Raw genomic sequence first — 18,397 nt, forward strand, 5'->3', positions numbered from 1 at the left:
GACTATACCCCAAGTTGCTGTAGTGGCAAGCGCCTAATGAGTAGGCAAAGAATACAAACAGCGCGATCACAAGCAGCGCGATTTAAAAACAATATGCCCCGGAATATAGAGATACAAGTTAAAATGTGCCCCAAGCTTGGAAAATGCTGTGGGCGACGTCCTCGTTGAGAACCCAGTCGTGCGCTTCGACGAAGTCTCTGCTGAGGTCGTCCGCCTGTGAGTTGAGACTCCCTGGCAGATGAACCGCTGTTATTGACAGGTCTCGTGCTAGCAACCAATGCCAGATGGTCTGGGCTTCTATGGACAGAGTCCTGGAACCCCCCTGCTTGTTTAAGTAATACATTGTGGTTGTATTGTCTGTTTGCACCAGGAGGGACCGAGTCTGTAGAGATGGAGCCAAGGACTTGAGAGCAAGATGGACCGCTCTGAGTTCGAGCAGATTGATGTGATATCCTTTCTCGAAGTCTGACCATAGCCCTTGTACCTGCAGAGGGCCCATATGCGCCCCCCAGCCTTGGAGAGAGGCGTCTGTGATCAGAGTCTGCGTTGGTGGATCCTGATGAAAAGGAACTCCCCTCATCAAATGTGTCTTCTTCATCCACCACCGGATGGAATCTCTTGCAGACTGTTGGAGATGAATTCGATCCTCCCAGCAACCCGTCCTCTGCTTCCACTGATCTTCCAGACACTGTTGTAGAGGACGCATATGCAAATGTGCGTTTGGAACAATGAAGATGCACGATGCCATGGACCCCAGGAGAGAGGACACTTGCCGAGCTGTCGGATGTGCATACTGAAGGAGAAGAATACACTTCGCCTTGATGGATAACCACCTCTCCTCCGAAGGACACACGTTTTCTTTTTCCGTGTCCAGTAGAGCACCCAGGTAGTGGATCTTCTGGGTGGGGTTCATTATGGACTTCTTGTAATTGACTTGAAGACCCAACTTGCACATGAGGTCAAGGCATATCGATAGATGTTCTTCCAGTAGAGATGAGGATGAACTCTTCAGAAGCCAGTCGTCTAAGTACGGATATATGAAAATCCGTCTCTTTCGAAGACAAGCCGCAACTACCGCCATACATTTGGAAAAAGTTCTGGGAGCTGAACTCAGGCCGAATGGGAGTACTGTGTACTGATAGTGATGAGCAGCTACTTGAAACCTGAGAAACTTGCGATGTTTTCTGGATACCGGAATATGAAAATAAGCATCCTTCAGATCGATGGAGCACATCCAATCCCCCTGATGTAACTGGGGGAAGATCTGATGAAGAGCCAGCATTCAAAACTTCTCCTTTCGAATGAATTTGTTCAACAGTCTCAAATCCAGAATGGGTCTGAACTCCGTAGCTGGACCTTTTTTCTTTACAAGAAAAAATCGAGAGTACAGTCCTTGATATCTCTGCTGAGATGGAACTAGTTCTATGGCCTTCTTCTTCAGAAGGATGTTCGCTTCCTGTTGTAAACGTTTTACATTCCACTGTAACATCTTTAGAGGACGCATGACAGGGGGTGGCTTCTTGAATCTCAAAAGGTACCCGCTCTGAATGATACCCATCACCCATCAGTCCTTTGTGATCTGTTTCCACTCGTCCAGAAACCGCACAATACTTCCTCCAACCGGAGTGGCACACGGTTGTGGAGGAAGCCTCCATTCATTGTTTTTGAGGCTGCTTGGTAGCAGATGACTGCTGCCTATTTCCATTTCCTCTGCCTCGCCCAGGTCGCCGCTGTTGGAATTGCGACCTTTGTTGATTCTGGCCTTGGTTTTGCGAGGACGAATTCGTCTGTTGGCCCCTCTGCTGGAAAGCTCTCTTGTCAAAGGGACGAAAATTACCCCGACGTTTAAATTCTTTCTTTTCAAGACCTACGGCCTTAAGAGTGTCCAACTCCACTTTCATCTTGGACATCTCATCGTCAGCATGAGATCCAAACAGAGTCGAACCATTGAACGGTAAATTCACTATTTTCCTCTGGGCCTCAAGCTTTAGCCCAGTAAGGCGCAGCCAAGCTGAACGCCTAGCATAAATACCGTGCGCATAGCCATGCGCTGCCAGATCCGCCGAATCAGCAGCCGCGCTAATGCTCTGGTTAGCCACCAGTCCGCCTTCTTCCACAATCTCCAGGAAATCCTTTTCATCTTCCTTAGGGACTTTATCCGGAAAACGAGCCACCGAGTCCCATAACAGACGATCATAGCGGCCCAGTAAGGCTGCCGCACTGGCCACTCTCGTGACCGATCCCGAGGTATTAGCCACTCTACGCTCCAAGGAATCTATACTCTTGCTATCCTTTTCAGGTGGAGCAGAAGAGGTAGATGCTGCAGAATACGATTTTCTGACAGCCGCCACAATAAGTGAGTCTGGAGGTGGGTCAGAGCGCAAAAATAGTGGATCTTCTTCTGGAGCCTTGTATTTTTTTGCAATCCTAGAAGGACCTGAACCCACCGTGGCCGGAGTCAGGAATGATCTCATTGCTGGCTCTATCAAACCGGGCACTAACGGCAGAAGAGGCCTGCCAGACATCTTGTGATGCAGGGTTTCAAAGATGACAGACGATGTCACTTGGGGAACTGCCATCTTGATGTTGAACTTATTCGCCCCACGACATAGTACATCATTAAATGTGCTCAAATCATCTACAGGAGACACTCTGGAAAGTGGAGTAGATGATATAGTGGGAGAATAGTCTCTATATGAAGACCTTGAAGAGGACGAAGATGACGTAGAAGATGGTGAAGGGGTTCTACGCCGAGGAGTTGCCGATCGCTGCCTCCTACGCTCCCTCGAACGTGATCTCTCTCTCACTAGGGATTTCGAGCGTGATCTATGCAGCTCCGTCTGAGGGACCGGAGCCCTCATCCCCATCAGTCCTGCCTCTGGACGCATCTTCCAATGTCTCAGGCTTTCCAGCCACCTCGGTGACATGTTAAGAGGCCGCTCTGCACGCTCAGGTGAAGCCTCAAGTGAAACCTGCACAATATGCAGCTCTGCAGAATACTTGGAGGCTCTGGAGACTACACTCCGCTCAGATTTTGATGAGCCAGATGGAGACCGTTGTCTGGGCACCAATTGTCTGTCATCTGACACGTGCCCTGAGGTTGAGCCAGAATGCGCCACCACAGAAGAGTCCTGGTGCGCTGCTTCTTGACCCGCCTCAGACCGGTCCTGCTGACCCTGCGATGTAGACGCCACTAAAGGTTGTGGACTTATTTCTAACCTCGACAAAGACCTAAGTGAGGTCCGAGAGGCTGGTCTTGATAGTCTCGAAACCGACCTTTCATCAGGTGGGGGAGACCTAGACTCTGACCCTCCATGCTTCGAGCCCGAAGCATGCTTCGACGTCAAACTACGTCGCGATGGAGACCTCGACCTTCTATTCTTCTTAGGTCTCGACGTCGAACTCTTCGACGCCGATCTTCCTTCGCCTCTCGACGCCGACCTTTTTCTCGACGACTACGACTTACGTCTCTCCCTCGACCGTCGTCTCTCCTTCGACGTCGACAAATGACTCTCTCTCGACGTCGACACTGGATCCTTCGACGTCGACACTCGATCCTTCGAAGTCGGAAGCCTCTCTTCCCTCGACCTCTTACGATCCTTCGACGTCGAACCTTGCACCCCCGACGTCGTCCTTACTGCAATCGACACCAGATGTCTCTACGTCGAAAGGGATTTCGACGGCGACTGCTTGCTTCACCGGCGATGCCCTCGACGTCGATGGAGCCTTCTTCGACGCCGACAAGGCTGACGGTGATCTGGATCTCGACGCTGAGCGCACCTTTTTTGACGGCGACGCTCCCTGGAGTCGATGTTTCTTAGTTCTACCTTCAGGAGAAGCTGTTCTTCGACGTTTGGGTTGAGAAGATGGCTTAGCAGATGACACCAAGCTCTTAGAGCCCTTCTCACCACGGCTTTCTCTCTCCAGAAGGACCAGCAAACTCATTTTCTCCCTTTCTCTTAAAGTCCTATTAGAAAGGTTGAGGCATTGATAACACTCTTCCACCTTATGTGAAGCTGGAAGACAAACCACACAAACAGAGTGTGGGTCTGTTTTTGACATCTTCTTCCCACAGGAAGGAGATTTGTAAAATAAAGGTGGCATTCTGACTAAAAAACACCAACAGTTTAGTCAGAAAAAGGTATTAAACCACCACTAGAGTAGTAAATTGTCAAAAAAGACTAGAAAAAAACAACTTCTGACAGAAAAACTCAAAAATTAGCCGAGCTCAAGTTCCAGGTTCCTCACAGAACAAGCCGGAAAAAAGAACTGGCCTGTCACCTGTGGGGCATTATGGGAACAGAGTTCTCCTGGAGGCCTTAAAGGCAAAGTGTGCAGATTCTCTGGGGCCTTAAAAGCAGGGTGCCAGTCTGATTTTCTGTACACAGACATTTTTTCATATGCAGCCTTTTAGGCTAATAACTGTTTACAACAGGTTCTTTGATAAAAATAAAAGGTGTTCATGGTTATGAAATGCATTTTAGGCTCATGCCTGTTTATTGCATTGATATATAGCATATTTTCATGCTACAGAACATGTGTAAGTTTGGCTTTATTAGCCTATGTATATATGTTGGGCTGCATATTATGGGTCTTATACATGTATATGCGTATATTTGTTTAGTGCTATTTACTTTTTGGTATAATTACACATATATATGTATATTGTTTATGTGTTCCAGGTTCCCGCTCACGGGCGGAGATAATTCAGTGCTTATGACTATTAATGAGTATCCCCTGGAAGAGAACTTGGACTCTTTATCTGGTGGTGCGGCATCACCCGATGTTTGCGAGTTTGCTCTCTTGCGTGCGTTGGAAACTACAAGTGAGTCTAATGGTACTGACCCTTTAATGTATGCCGGGTCTGAAGGGGCAGCTTTATATTTTTTCTCTATATGAGGGTTAATGACCCGAGTTCTGACTGGGTCTTTGAAGACTTCAGAAGCGTGCTTAATCACTCCCTTAAGCATTGGTAAAATGGATGTGGACCTTTGTGCATTATCAAAGGTATCCATTAGGAAGTCTTCCTCTAGAGGGTCTGTATGTATGTCTACACCATGATATTGTGCAGCCCAGTGTATTAAATTGTTAAACCCTATAGTGTCTTCTGATGGGGAAGACCTTGAGGGGTACAAGTCATCCTGAGGGCCATTTGAGACATCTGGTGTGGTATAATCATCCCATGGGTCAGGTGATCCTGTAGCATGGCTGGATCAGGTATGTTACCCCCCATATCAGAGGATATTTGGGGTAACATATCATCTTGTGCTACAGAGGATGCTGGGGAATGCTGTGGTGATGGCATAGGTGGAGGAGAAGGGGAAGGCAGTCTTAAAGGCGAGGTAGCCATGTCCTTCTTCTTTGCATGTGGAGCTGGTTTGTCCAGTGGTCGCTTCTTTGAGGCCAAAATCAACTGTCCAGTGATTGGGTCTCTAGCCAGTCTTTTGAGCAGGGTCTGGATAAGATAAGTATTCTGCTGGAGTCCGATCTTTTGGTGCGGGTGAAGGTTTCGGCACCGAAGCGGGTTGATTTTTTTTTTATTACAGTGTCCTTTGTCTGGGAAGCAGGAGTTTTTTCGGCTCCGAAGGTTTTTTCGGTTCCGGTATTGTTTTTGGATCCAACGGTTTCTTTGGTTCCGGTTGTTTTTTCGGTTCAGGTGTTTTTTGGGAATTCGAAGCGTCTTTGCTTGGTTCCGACCTGGGTTTCGGTGCCGAAGGAGTAGTGGGTTTCGGCGCCGATGGTTTGGACGTCGGCGTAGCCGGTGTCGTTGCCTTTTTCGGTGCCGGTAAGTTGGCGACGGCACCATGCGAAGGCTGACTCGAGCTCGAGTCGCCAGAAGGCTTAATTGGCTTCTTAGCCGGGCCCGAAGGTGGGGCAGTAGAAGCAGAGTGTCGGTGTGCACCTGAGCCCGAATGCGAGGGTGTGACTGGGACCTTCTTTGGGTGTGTCGAGGAAGGGTTGGGGTCGACGGTCTTACTTACGACCCGCTGCGCTGGAGTGATGTCCTCGACTTCAGAATCTACTTCTTCTTCTTAACCGCTGGTGATGTCGTGTTGTTCTGGGATGTTGACGCCTTCCTCAAAGATGTCGTCCTGAATGGAAGTTGAAGATCGAGCCATTCTTCTTCTCGCTCTTCGGTCCCGGATAGTCTTTTTGGAGCGGAAAGAGGCACAAGCAGAACAGTCTTTGGCCTCGTGCTCCGGGTAAGGCACAGGTTACACACTTCATGAAGGTCGGTGTGGGGAAACTTCGACCCACATTGAGGACACTTTTAAATGGTGTCCTTTCCATGAGCTGGAGTTGAGGCCTAGGTAGGCCCGAAGGCCGTCGATGACGACCGGAATCGAAGTATTCGATGTTGAAGAATAGTGTCAACTGGAAAAGCGTTCGAAACTTATTTCCTGTAAGTTGGTGAGGATTGCGCGCCGAATGAAATCGGTTTCAACACGGAGCGTTGGAAACACATCTGAGCCCGGTGGCGGAAAAACCAATCTGGGGATGGAGCCGATGCCCGTGCGCAGTATCATCCAAAGGAGGAGTAACCTATCCCGTGACTTCCAAAGACTTTTCTACAACAAAACAAACTGCAAACATCCGAGCCCAACACTAAGTGGCAATCTATGCATAGTGTGCAATCTGCAGCTCATATGCCTCGAACAGAGGTTTTCCCTCATCAGGAGGGTACAAAAAAAGGTGGACCCCTTTTATGTACTGAAGTATGCGTACATCATTAAGATATGAAGTGGGCAGCTTATCATGATGCACACACGTCAGTAAGTCAGTAAAAGGATTAATCAGTAGTAAAGTAGTTCTACTGACCAATGCCATTAGTTCGTTGGAGCTGTATGTTGCATGCAGTAATTTGACATGAATGGCACAAGCACTATTTGAGTCAAAACTCATGGGGTCCATTTAGGTTCTCGAACTATGAATATTTTAGTTGTCAATCAGTTTTGAAGTCAAGATAAATATGGGAAACAAAAATGGGACTTTGGAAGAACAGTGAAGAGCATAATGTGCATACTAAAGTTTTATTTATATTTCACCTGAGATAGTCAAAATGTATATATTGGTATTACTACAGTGAACTGCAGTTTGAGGCGCCACATCCCATCTACACCAGGAAAGCACAAAATCAATGATGTAGCACCTACATGTTTATGAACAGTCCCAGAGACGCAGCAACATTTTGTACAGGTGGTGATGGATTTTAATCTATCAATAAGTGTGCTAGCGATGAAAGTGAAGAGACTTTCTATTGCTAAATCCTGCACTTTGTTGCATTAGACTTTAAATAGACGGTCACTTGAGATGCACAGTATGTGCTAATTGATAGAGCATCAGAATTAATTCTATAGTTGTAAAGCATCACCATGCAACAAACAAACTCCTGCGGCTGCCTTTGCAAATTTCTGCCAGGAACACTTTGGTACTATTCAAATTCTAATTATCTAAGCTCCAAAATTAATGACTTTTTCACCTTTGCTTATACTTACTGGTTTAGGCTGAGGTGCTGTACTCACTAGAAAGGAGAGGAAAAAATATATTGGTGAGTATGGAGCAAAGAAAACGGACACCAACTAGCCACAAATATCTTTGCCAATCATTTTCAAACACATTGTTTCTCCGCAGTTCAAAGTTTATTAGTTGTAAAAATGTATGACTGAGGCTTGTGATGTATGGCAAATGTTACTTACCATGTAACTATACGTTTGTAGAGGGTAGTGCTGCAGATACACATGCTGTACATACTCCTGCCAACTAGTGTTGTGGCCAGGTGTTTACAAATAGCTTTTCTCTTCAGAGAAGTCTCGAGTCACAAGACCTGTAAAGCAGCTTTTTCCCTGTAGTATTGACTGGCAAGCAGATGATGCAGGTGTCTGAAAGTAGGTTCTGAACACTGTTTGGCCAACTAAAGACGGTTGACAGGTTTAGATGTCAAAGGGTTTTGCGAACGTTTGTGGGGTTGATCAAGTAGCAGCTTTCTGAATGTCCACTAAACAGATGTTGCCAAGAAATGCCACAGTGACACCCTTCCTGGGCGTGTGCTATGCTCCAGGAGGTAACACTAATGTGTGCTTGACTTTGGTATAACAGGTTTGTATGCATTTCACAGCTGATCTTTCAATGCCCGCCTAGGAGATGGAGATGGGGGCCACATGTGAGGCTTGCCAAAGGCTACTAAGAATGGTCTTGTTTTAGGTAAGGCCTTGGGCCTGTCAATGTATCATATGCATGCCCTTTTAACAACTAGTGCATGTAGGAAGCTGGCTCTGCATATACTATACCAAAGTAAGGTATAGTGTGCACAGAGTCCAGGGAGTCCCCAAATGTATAGCAGAGGCTAACTTAGGTAAGCACAACAGCTCTCTTTGTGGTAGTGTGGGCGAGCAGTTAGGCTTATCCAGAAAAAAGGTATACTTATGTTTTATTTTAGAACCAAGCAAGACTTGACATAGGTAAGTAAAATATACTTTCAAATGTAAGACTGTTCAAGGAAATGCAGTTGTGCTTGAAATTGCAATTGTTACAAGTTTGTTTATGCTTTGGAAACAGTTTAAATTAACAGTAATTACTTTTTATTATCCTTGGATTACTTTGAATACTGGGGGTGGTACACCTTAGGGTCTCAATATAAGGAAAGTACAGGTTTTCGTACTTTTCAATTGAGTTTTCTCTTTCTCATACAACAACAGTTCAACAAACGTATTTTTAGGCCCCAAATCTCTTAACAAGGGTTCCAATGAGGGAAAAATCGTTAGCAGTTTCTCATGTAAGTACACTACTTACGAGGGTGAGTTTTGTAGGTTGAAATGAAGGTTCCCCAAGGTCTAGATGGGCACTTGAGTTGCACCACCAACGGCAAAGGGGTATGTAGAGTGCGGAGGCACAATGTTAGCCAATGGCGATAAGGGGGCCTTCGGTCAGGGACTGCTCAACAGCCGGCCACTTGGTGTGGGAGCAAAGCTCCTGGAGTAAAGGTCAGCACTGCAAGGGCCAACGATCAATGCAGGGGCCAAAGATCAACACAGGAGCTGCACCACCAGCGGCACAGAGGTGGACAGGTGCAGGGTGCAAAATGGACATTAGAGACCATGTGCTTTTCAATGGAGACCTTTGGTTTTGCGAAGTTGCTGCAGGCAGGGAGACTTCCTGTGGGGAGTCTTCGCTTGAGCAAATCCAGTGCTCACAGGAGAGGAAGTCTATAAGCTGGTCGCAGGGTGGGTCCATCGAGCTCTGATTTTCGCCGAGAACCCTGCTGCGCGCATCTCAGTGTATATTCTGCTTTCCTGGCAGATGAGCAGCTACTAGGTTAGATTCCTGGCGATGAGCCAGTGCTACATCGATTGGGGCTCTTGCGACAGGGCTCTGGACAGGGCTCTGGACAGAGTTCCCCCCTGCTTGTTCAGGTAGTGCATGGTGGTTGTATCAGGTTGTTGGTCGTGAATGGAGGATGGAAAGCATTGAGTGCCAGGTGTACTGCTCGAAATTCCAGAAAGGTTGATATGATAGGTGTATTCTCTCGGGAACCATAGCCCATGTATCTGTAGGTGATCCATGTGGGCTCCCCACCCGAGCAGTGAGGCGTCTGTGACCCTGGTCTGTGTTGGTGGAAGGCAGTGAAAAGGAATTGCCCTCAGGAGATTCTTCTGAGAGCACCACCATTGTAGAGAATCCATCGCATGAGTTGAGAGGGTGATCTTGTCCTACCTGTTCCCTGAGAACTGGTTCCACTGGTCCTCCAAGCACTCATGGAGAGGAAGCATGTGGCGATCATTGGGAGTCAGAAATATGCAGGAATCCATTGAGCCGAGGATAGAGGAGACTATGCGTACTGATGGATGGGTTATCCGCTGAAGATAAAGACATTTTTGGAGAATGGATAATCAACGTTCCTCCGTAGGAAACACCTTTTCCTGCAACGTACTGAAGGTAGCTCTTAAGTAATGTAGAATCTGAACCGGAGATGACGTGGACGTTTGAACACTGACGTGTAGACCCAAGCGATGAAGCAGACCGCACATCCATAGGAAATGTTCTTGGGCTTCTGTGAATGTGGATTGCTTGATCAGCCAATTGTCCAGGTAGGGATAGACAAAATATTTTGTGTTTCCGAAGGTGTGCAGCCAAAACCACCATGCATTTGGAGAAGCTTCTGGGAGCTGACTTGAGGCAGCATGGGAGAACAGCGTATTGGTAGTGGTTCTGTCCCACGACGAACCTGAGGAATTTCGGATGGGACCTTGCGATCAGAAAATGAAAATAGGCGTTGTATAGATCTAATGTACAGAGCCAGTCTCCCCTTTGAAGTTGAGGGTAGATTTGGTGTAAGGCCAGCATCCTGAATATTTCCATTCGGATCCACTTGTTTGCGATGCAAAGGTCAAGAAGCAGCCTGAACTCCTGTCTGCCTTTCTTTTGCTCTAGGAAGTATCTGGAGCAGATAGCTTGTTGGTTTCGAGGAACTGGATCCACCGCTTTCTTGCGGCACAGAGTGTTAACTTCCTCTTGTAAGAGCTTGAGGCAAGACGTGGACAACCTCGGAGGAATGGAAGGAGGTGGGACAGTGAATCTGAGATGATAGCCATGCTTGACAATATTCAAGACCCAGTCGTCTGTTATACGTTGCCACTCTGCCAGATAATTTACAATGCTTCCCCCTACCGGAGTGGGTAACAGAAGAGGGGGAAGAGATGATTCAGGGTTTTGCTGCAGAGGGTTGACTTCCTCCCTGGTTAGCTTGTTGGGAGTTCCGATCTCGCTGTGTCTTGCGCTGTGACTGGCATGGTCACTGGTATTGTTGCGATCTGCCTGAATGCCATTGAGGGGTTTGAACCCTCTGTGCAGAGAAACGTTAGTGGTAAGGGCGGAATGAACATTGTTCTTTAGATTTTTCCAATCCCATTGCTTTTAAGGTATCCCTTTATGTTTTGATTCTCGCCATTTCATAGTTGGCGTGCAAGTAAAATCTGCAAAATGTTGGCTGTTGTGTTGGGCTTCAGGGATGTTAATCACAGCAATGCGTGTTGATGTCAAGAGATTCCGCGGAAGTAGCTATGGGCAGCTAGAATCGAGGAGTCTGCTGCCCTGGAGGACCTTTTTGTCTTTAGAAAGGCTGTTAAAACTCATCTCTTTCCTCTGCCTTATTAACCTTCTTTTTCCCTTTGTGTGTCATCAGTTGTGTTATCTGTTCCAATATAGCGCCGGGACGCCCCTTAGCTGGGGCAGCTGTGCGCTCAAAAATTTGAATAACATAACATAACACTGATGACTTGATTTGAGGCAATAGCCCCCGCCTGAACAATTTCTAGAAAATCTTAGTGGTGCTCTTTTTGAAGGTGTTCCGCAAAATGGAGGATGGTATGCCACAAGGCACAATCGTACCTTCCTAGGAGGGCTGTGGCACTGGCCGCATTCATGGACGTAGCAGCTGTGCTGCAAATTCTGACAAATCCACCTTTTTGCTCTCCTTATCGGGGGAGAAATAGCCAATCGAGAGGTGGTGTGAGATTTACGTGCCCCTAAAATCACCAGAGTCGGGGGAGGGTCTGCACGCAAGAACAGCTGATCCTGCTCTGGTGGTCGATATTTCTTTTGGAGCCTTGACGGTGCTGATTTTGCCACAGCAGGTGTAAGGAACAATTCCATGGCTGGCTCGAGCCGGGCTGGCACTAGTGGAAGTAACGGTCTAGAGACTGTGCGTTGGTGGAGCGTCTAAAAAAATAAACATATGTCGATGGAGTAAGGATCACCAAAGGTATGTTCAATTTAATTGCGCCACAAACTAAGACCTCTTAAAAAGTCTTGATGTCATCAATTGGAGAGGACTGAGATTGAGGCGAATCTGAGAATGTAGGATAATAGTCTCTGGTAGGCATAGACGGATCTCTATTGCGCTGGCAGTGATCTTGACCTGCGGTAAGAGTGGCGATGTGAATGTGGTGATCTCGTGGAGGAGCGTGAGCGTACATGTTGAGAACAATGGTGTGTCCTTGACAGTGATCTCCTAGGAGCCGGTGTAGGAATCTGAGGTACCCCAAGAGCAGGCAGGACAGGTGCTGGTAACGCTGGAAGTACCGGAGGTACTGGAGGAGGAGGCAGAGCCGGTAAAGTTGAAGGTAGTGGCGTTGTTGGAGCTGCTGAGTCCAGTGGAGGAGAGAACGGGATAGGAGACGCAGGTATCTCAACCAGTGAAGGAGATCTGGAATGAGACTCAGATGAGGAGTAGATTCTCCATTTGGAGGATTTTTCGCTCCTCAACGTCTTTCTCCATCGTCGACTGGCCGCCGACAACGATCTGCTCCTCGACATCGACACCTGTCGATGTAGCCCACTCAGCTTAGATCGGCTTCTCAACATCGACCAATCTCATCTTCACATTTCGCTGTAGACGTCGATCTCCTACCTCTCAGAGATGGAGAGTCGGTATCCCTTGACATCAACACCTGTCTCGGCGTCACTCGTTGGTGCGAAGTGGCTTTCGACGTCGCTTGAGCGGTTCTAGACGTCGAGTGTTAATGTTTACGCTACGGCGAGCCTGCCAATGACGGCGAACATGTCAGCGCTATACCGCCTCTCGACGTCAACCACTTCGACGTCGACTGGGACTAAAAGTGTTTTCTGCCTGAAAAACGCCTCTCAGACCTCCCACGTCCACTGGACTAGGTTGAGGGAAGAGCTCTGGTAGAAGAGTTACCTCCCCTTCGCTCAGAGGTCCCACTGGCTACTTGCTGTTTTTCTCTGCAGGTGAATCTTCTAGGTGTCATGCAGGGTACGTCTGGAGAATGTTTTGCAGATGTCACAGGAGGCAAGAAGGTGAGAGGATGGTAAATAATGCAGACCTCGTGTGGGTCTGTTTTAGATTTTTTCTGCCACAACTAGGATATCTGTCAAAAAGAGGCTTTTTTCCTATTAGAAAAATACTTTGCTCCACAGACAAAGACAAAAGACGTTGAGTGAAGCAGAAAACAGTGAACTTTGAAGATCTAAATTGAAGGAAAAAAACTAAAAAGGTGGAGGTTCAATGCTCCAAGGGTTCTGTCAGAAGGAGCTGGAAAGAAGAACTAAGACAACTGCCTCTGGCTGAGCATGATGGGATATTGGTGGTCTCTCTGCTCTTAAAGGCACAGCATTCTTTTTCATTACTTATAATGGTAACCTATGGGCTACATTACCCTGCACTTCTTCATCGCTCTTTTCCCATAGCAAAAGGGTTTGTGAAGGTTCTTTTTTCTGTGCAATTGAAAACAATGTATGAACTGAGAGCATATGTAATTTCTTCTTTTGCCATTCCAAGATGAAGAACTCTGACCACTGTAGCCTACCCCTAGGCTGCATTATGACTAAGTGACTTTTCAAGGCTCTTCCATAGAAAGCGAACTTCATCACTTAAGAACATATATTGGATAAAGTGCTCCCAGGTCCCCGCAGATGGGCCGGACTATTCAATGCTTATGACTATACATGGAAATCGCCTAAGTAAGAACCACCATGAAGGCAGTTCCTGGCAACGCTTTGTAAACAACCGTCAACTTGGAGATTATTTATAAATCTAGCAGCCGTCCCTCTACGAAGGCGAAGGCGGCTGAGCAATTTCAATAGTCCAGGGAAATTTTTACCTCTAAGAAGAAAATGTAAGAAAAGGGGAACCCATGAGGCAAATGCATTGATCCAGACAATTTGAGCTGTAGGTATCAGGACAATGCAATGAAATTAAAAGAAGAAAAACTTTCCGAAATGGAAACTGCAAAGGATTTTTTTTATTGTGATTAAAAAAGACTAGGTTACTAAGAAATTATCAGCATTGTGAGTTGGTAAAGAGGTCACGTGATGGAAACACTGAGGAAGGGAACACTTTTATAACTTTGTTTGATAAGGGAACCAAACAAATTGGTGGATGCATATTTCTGAATGGGAACTTTCATACACCATAAGAAGAATGACTTTCTTGCACATCAACGTAAAGTATTTGTATGCTCTGTACATGTTAATGCATTGTCTCAACTTGTTGAACGGTAGAGGGTTATTTACAAAAAAAAAAAAATCACCTGCAGAGCCAGAAGGGGGCGGTGCTCCAGAACGTTGCCACTCTGTAGCTTCAGCAGCCAGTCGTCTAACATACTGATCATTCACGCACAGAAGAATATTCTCAGGTTTTATGTCTGTATGGATGATCTGGCATTTTGAATGCAAATAATCCAGACCCTGTAGAACCTGAAAACAGAATAGAAATATGGAACTACTGCACATATGGAGTTACTTAAACAGGCTTTACAGGTTGAACGGGACTCCGCCTCGAACACAAAATCTCCTTCAGTACCAGTTACAGGATTCAACCTACACTTTTGACCTTCATTACCGTTAATTTTATAGATTGAGAACAGTAAGATTACACATAGACTGAGCTTTCTATTTTACAGTTAAATGTGTCAACTCTGGGATTCTTTTGTCTTACTAGCGTAGGAAAGTTAAACATTGTCTGATGTTGACAAAAATATAAACTTTTTACATCTCATGTACATTTCTGTCACATAAGCCTATGGTCATTTAGGACTTGGAGGGAATGTGATTTTAGGTCACACAATCTCTTCCACATTTTGCTAGTTGCACAATGCTGTATTCTTCAATTTTGTTTCACCGTGAATTATATATAATCAGAAAGGGAAAGAATGATGGATCTTATTTCGGATTGCATTCTTTAAAAAAAACTCTTCCTTGAAGGGCCATCTTGAGGCGCTACATGACTAATATTTTTTCTTCCAACATTTTAACCAGTGGCACCCTGTGTAAAACTTCCACAGGGAGTGCAGGAAGCTGGCTCTGTATATACTGTACCACAGTAAGGTATAGTGTGCACAGAGTCCAGGGGAGCTCCAGAGATATAGCAGAGGCTAAATGAGATAACCACTAACAGCTTTCTTTGTGATAGGCTTATCAGGAGGGTGTGTTAAGCATTTATTGTATTCACTCAATAACTGATTGCACACTCAGACTGAATCTAGACCAATTAGGTAAGTATAAAAAAGGTATACTTGGTTTTTATTTCTAGATCCAAGCAGAACTTGGCACAGTCAAGTAGTATATTCTTTCAAATGCAAAACTTTACAAGACGATTCAATTGTGGTTAAAAATGAAATTGTTACAGGTTTGTATTTGCTTTTAAAACTGTTCAAAATACATTGAAATTACTTTTGCCTAACTTTTGGATTACATCGACTACTCTGGGTGATAAGCCTAGATATTGCACAGTGGATCCTAGAATGCAAAGGTAAGTAAGACACGTTTGGGTTTAAAGCAACTTTTTTTGGTTTCCATACAAAAGGCAGCTCAACACAACATTTCTGGAGAAAAATCGTAACATGGGTTCCTATGGGAAGAAATAATGTTATTGGTATGCAGGTAGTGAAATTACCTGCAAGAATAGCTTTAAGGGTAGAACCAAGGTTACCCACGGTACAAATTAGCACTCAAATTGCACCACCAGCAGCACTGGTGGGCCAGGATGCAGAGTGCAGGGGCCCAATGTTAGCCAAAGGCCAAGGAGGGCCGTCGGTCAGGGGCTGCTCATGAGCAGGCCACTCGGTTGTGGGAGCAAAGCTCCAGGGAATGCGATCAGCACTCCAGGGGTCAACACTCAGCACAGGAGTTGCAGCAGCACGGAGGCGGCCAAAGCAGAGTGCCAATTAGACGTTGGGAGCCATGAGGTCTTTAATGGAGATATCCGGTTTTGAAGAAATGCTGCAGGCTTGGACAATGAGGTTTCCTGAAGGCGACCACTGGCAGGAGAGGTACATTGGGTTCTTGAAGGACACCTGTACACCGTCGGTTGGGCCACCCAAGGCCGTGGGGCATCGGGTGCAGGCGTGTCTTTTAGCGTTGGGTCTTCTTACCAGCTCTGGTCGCTGTCAGGGGGACCCCTCAGGTGAGGCTGCAGGCTTCAGTTTGGAGCTCAAGGCAAGTCAGGGATCACCCGATCCCAGGTCAGGATCACTGGGGAGACCTCCTCGTGGTGTTGGGCCACTCAAACTCGAGCCATCGGGTGCAGGACCGCGAAGCCACCTGGATCCGAGTTCTGTGCTGGAGTCCCTGGTTGAGCAAATCCGGTGCTCATGGGAGACAGAGTCTTTGTAGATGAAAGCAGGACAGGTCCTCCGGGTTCTGGATGGCTGCTGTACATGCTGGGGTTTCGCTGTGAGCTGACTAGAGTTAGGACCGGCTGGTAGGGCAGAGACCAAAGCAGGCGGTGTCCTCTTCTTCCTGGGTCAGCACAGCTCTTCTTTCTTCCTCGAATCTAAGGAGACAAGGTTCAGGGTCGCCCCTAAATACTAAATTATGGGGTGTTACAGGAGGACAACCTTGTCCAGATGAACAACCAGGAAGGAGGTTTAGAAAAAAGAGCCTGAAGCTCACTCACCCTACGAGCAAAGGTGATGGCAACCAAAAAGGCAGTTTTGAGGGTCAATAGTATGAGAGTACAATTATGTAGCGACTCAAAAGGAGCGCACATAAGTTAAGTAAGAACAAGGTTCAAGTCCCACTGAGGCATTGTGAAAGAAATTGGAGGAAACAGGTGAGTAATGCCGTTAAGGAAGCGATTTACAATAGGGGACTTGAAAAGAGAAGTTGATCAGGAAGGCAGAAATGGACGATAGATAGCCTTTAAGAGTGCCCTGAGCAGAGCCCTGCTGGGCCAAAGAAAGAATGAATAGGAGAACCTCTGAAAGAGAAGCAGAAAGGGGATCCACAGCCTTTGCTGTGCACCATGCCACAAATTTGTTACATCTACAGGCGTATACCGTTTTGGTGGAGGGACGCCTGGCTGCCAAGAAAACGTTACAGACTTCGGGAGGAAGGTCGAAATCGGTCAACTGTCGCCGCTCTATCTCCACGCAAGGAGGTGGAGGTTGGACAGGTTCGGGTGAAGGACCGTCCCCTGCTGCTGCGACAGAAGATCCTCCTGAAGAAGCAGTCTGATCGGAGGATCGATGGCAAAGTTCAAGTGCTCGGGATACCAGACTCTTCGTGCCCAGTCCGGAGCCACAAGAATTACTTGGGCCCGGTTGCACTTGATCTTCTTCTGCACTCTGGGCAGAAGTGGTATAGGTGGAAAGACGTACAGAAGACCGCAAGTTCCGACTTGGAAATTCCAACGCGCAGACCTGCTCATATTGCCAGGGTCCAGGGTCATCAGTGTGTTATGTTCTTTCTGGTTAAGCGCTTAGAGACCGGCGGTGATAGGCGCTATACAAGCAATCCCTAACATAACATAACATAACATTGCGCGTTCTCGTCGGTGGTGAATAGATCCAACGAAGGCTCTCCCCACTGCTGAAAGAGGCCTTGCACCACCTCCGAGTGAAGACGCCACTCGTGATCCATCATGCACCGGCGACTGAGTTTGTCCGCTCTGGCGTTCAGGGAACCCGCCAGGTGTTGAACCACCAGGGACATGCCCTGATGTTCCAGCCACTTTCAGAGAAGAAGGGCCTCCTGATAGAGGGTCCATGACCCTACCCTACCCGGTTTGTTGCAATACCACATGGCGGTAGTGTTGGCCGTGAACACCTGCACTACTCTTCCTTTGACAGAAGGAAGGAATGCCTTCAGTGCAAGACGAATTGCCCGGAGCTCCAGAAGGTTGATGTGGATCCCAGACTCCGCTGGAGACCAGAGGCCTCCGATCTCCGCCTCCCCCTTGTGGCTGCCCCACCCCATAAGTGATGCATCTGTCACCACTGTGAACTCTGGTTGGGGAAGGGACATGGACCTGCCATTGACCCAATCCTAGTTAGTTAACCACCACTGCAATTGGTGTGCAGTGCCCTCCGAGATCCGGATGCAATCAGAAAGATTCCCCTGATGCTGTGCCCACTGGAACTTCAGGTCCCACTGGCATGATCCACCAGCAGGATGCAGGAGGCCATGAGACCCAGCAGCCTCAGGGTCATTCGGACCGAAACCCAGTATAGAGGCTGAAAGATCGGAATTATAGCCCAAATATCCCGGACTCGTTGTTTGGGAGGATAAGCCCGAAACTGTACGGTGTCCAGAAACGCCCCGATGAAAAGGAGTTTGAGAGGGAATCAGGTGTGACTTAGGCACGTTTATAGTGAACCCCAACGAATGCAGGAGGCCCACCGTAGTCTGCAGCCAGTCGTCGGGATAGGAGAAGACTGGAACCCCTGTTCTGTGTAGATGAGCTGTGAACACCGCCATCACTTTTGTGAACACCCAAGGGGCGATGGTAAGGCCAAAGGGGAGCACGGTGAACTGAAAATGCTTGTGGCCTACATTGAACCGTAGGCAACGCCAGAGGGCAGGCAGGACGGGGATGTGAAAATAGGCGTCCTGCAAGTCCAATGCTACCATTCAGTCTCCATGGTCTATGGCAGACAGG

General features: G+C 47.2%; 1 protein-coding gene across 3 annotated transcripts in view; it reads right to left on the reverse strand.

Moving 5' to 3' along the window:
* Positions 1 to 18,397, reverse strand: part of SRPK1 (SRSF protein kinase 1) — an 869,057-nt gene that overhangs the window by 492,480 nt on the left and 358,180 nt on the right. For all 3 annotated transcript variants that reach the window (XM_078644338.1, XM_078644339.1, XM_078644340.1), the window contains exons 8-9: positions 14,049 to 14,214; positions 7,497 to 7,522 (exon numbers count right to left, since the gene is read on the reverse strand). In XM_078644338.1, coding sequence (XP_078500464.1) covers positions 7,497 to 7,522; positions 14,049 to 14,214 — 192 coding nt within the window. The remainder of the gene's footprint in view (positions 1 to 7,496; positions 7,523 to 14,048; positions 14,215 to 18,397) is intronic.

Source organism: Lissotriton helveticus, chromosome 5_1 (genome assembly GCF_964261635.1).
Source record: "Lissotriton helveticus chromosome 5_1, aLisHel1.1, whole genome shotgun sequence".
In the NCBI taxonomy this organism is placed as follows: Eukaryota; Metazoa; Chordata; class Amphibia; order Caudata; family Salamandridae; genus Lissotriton; species Lissotriton helveticus.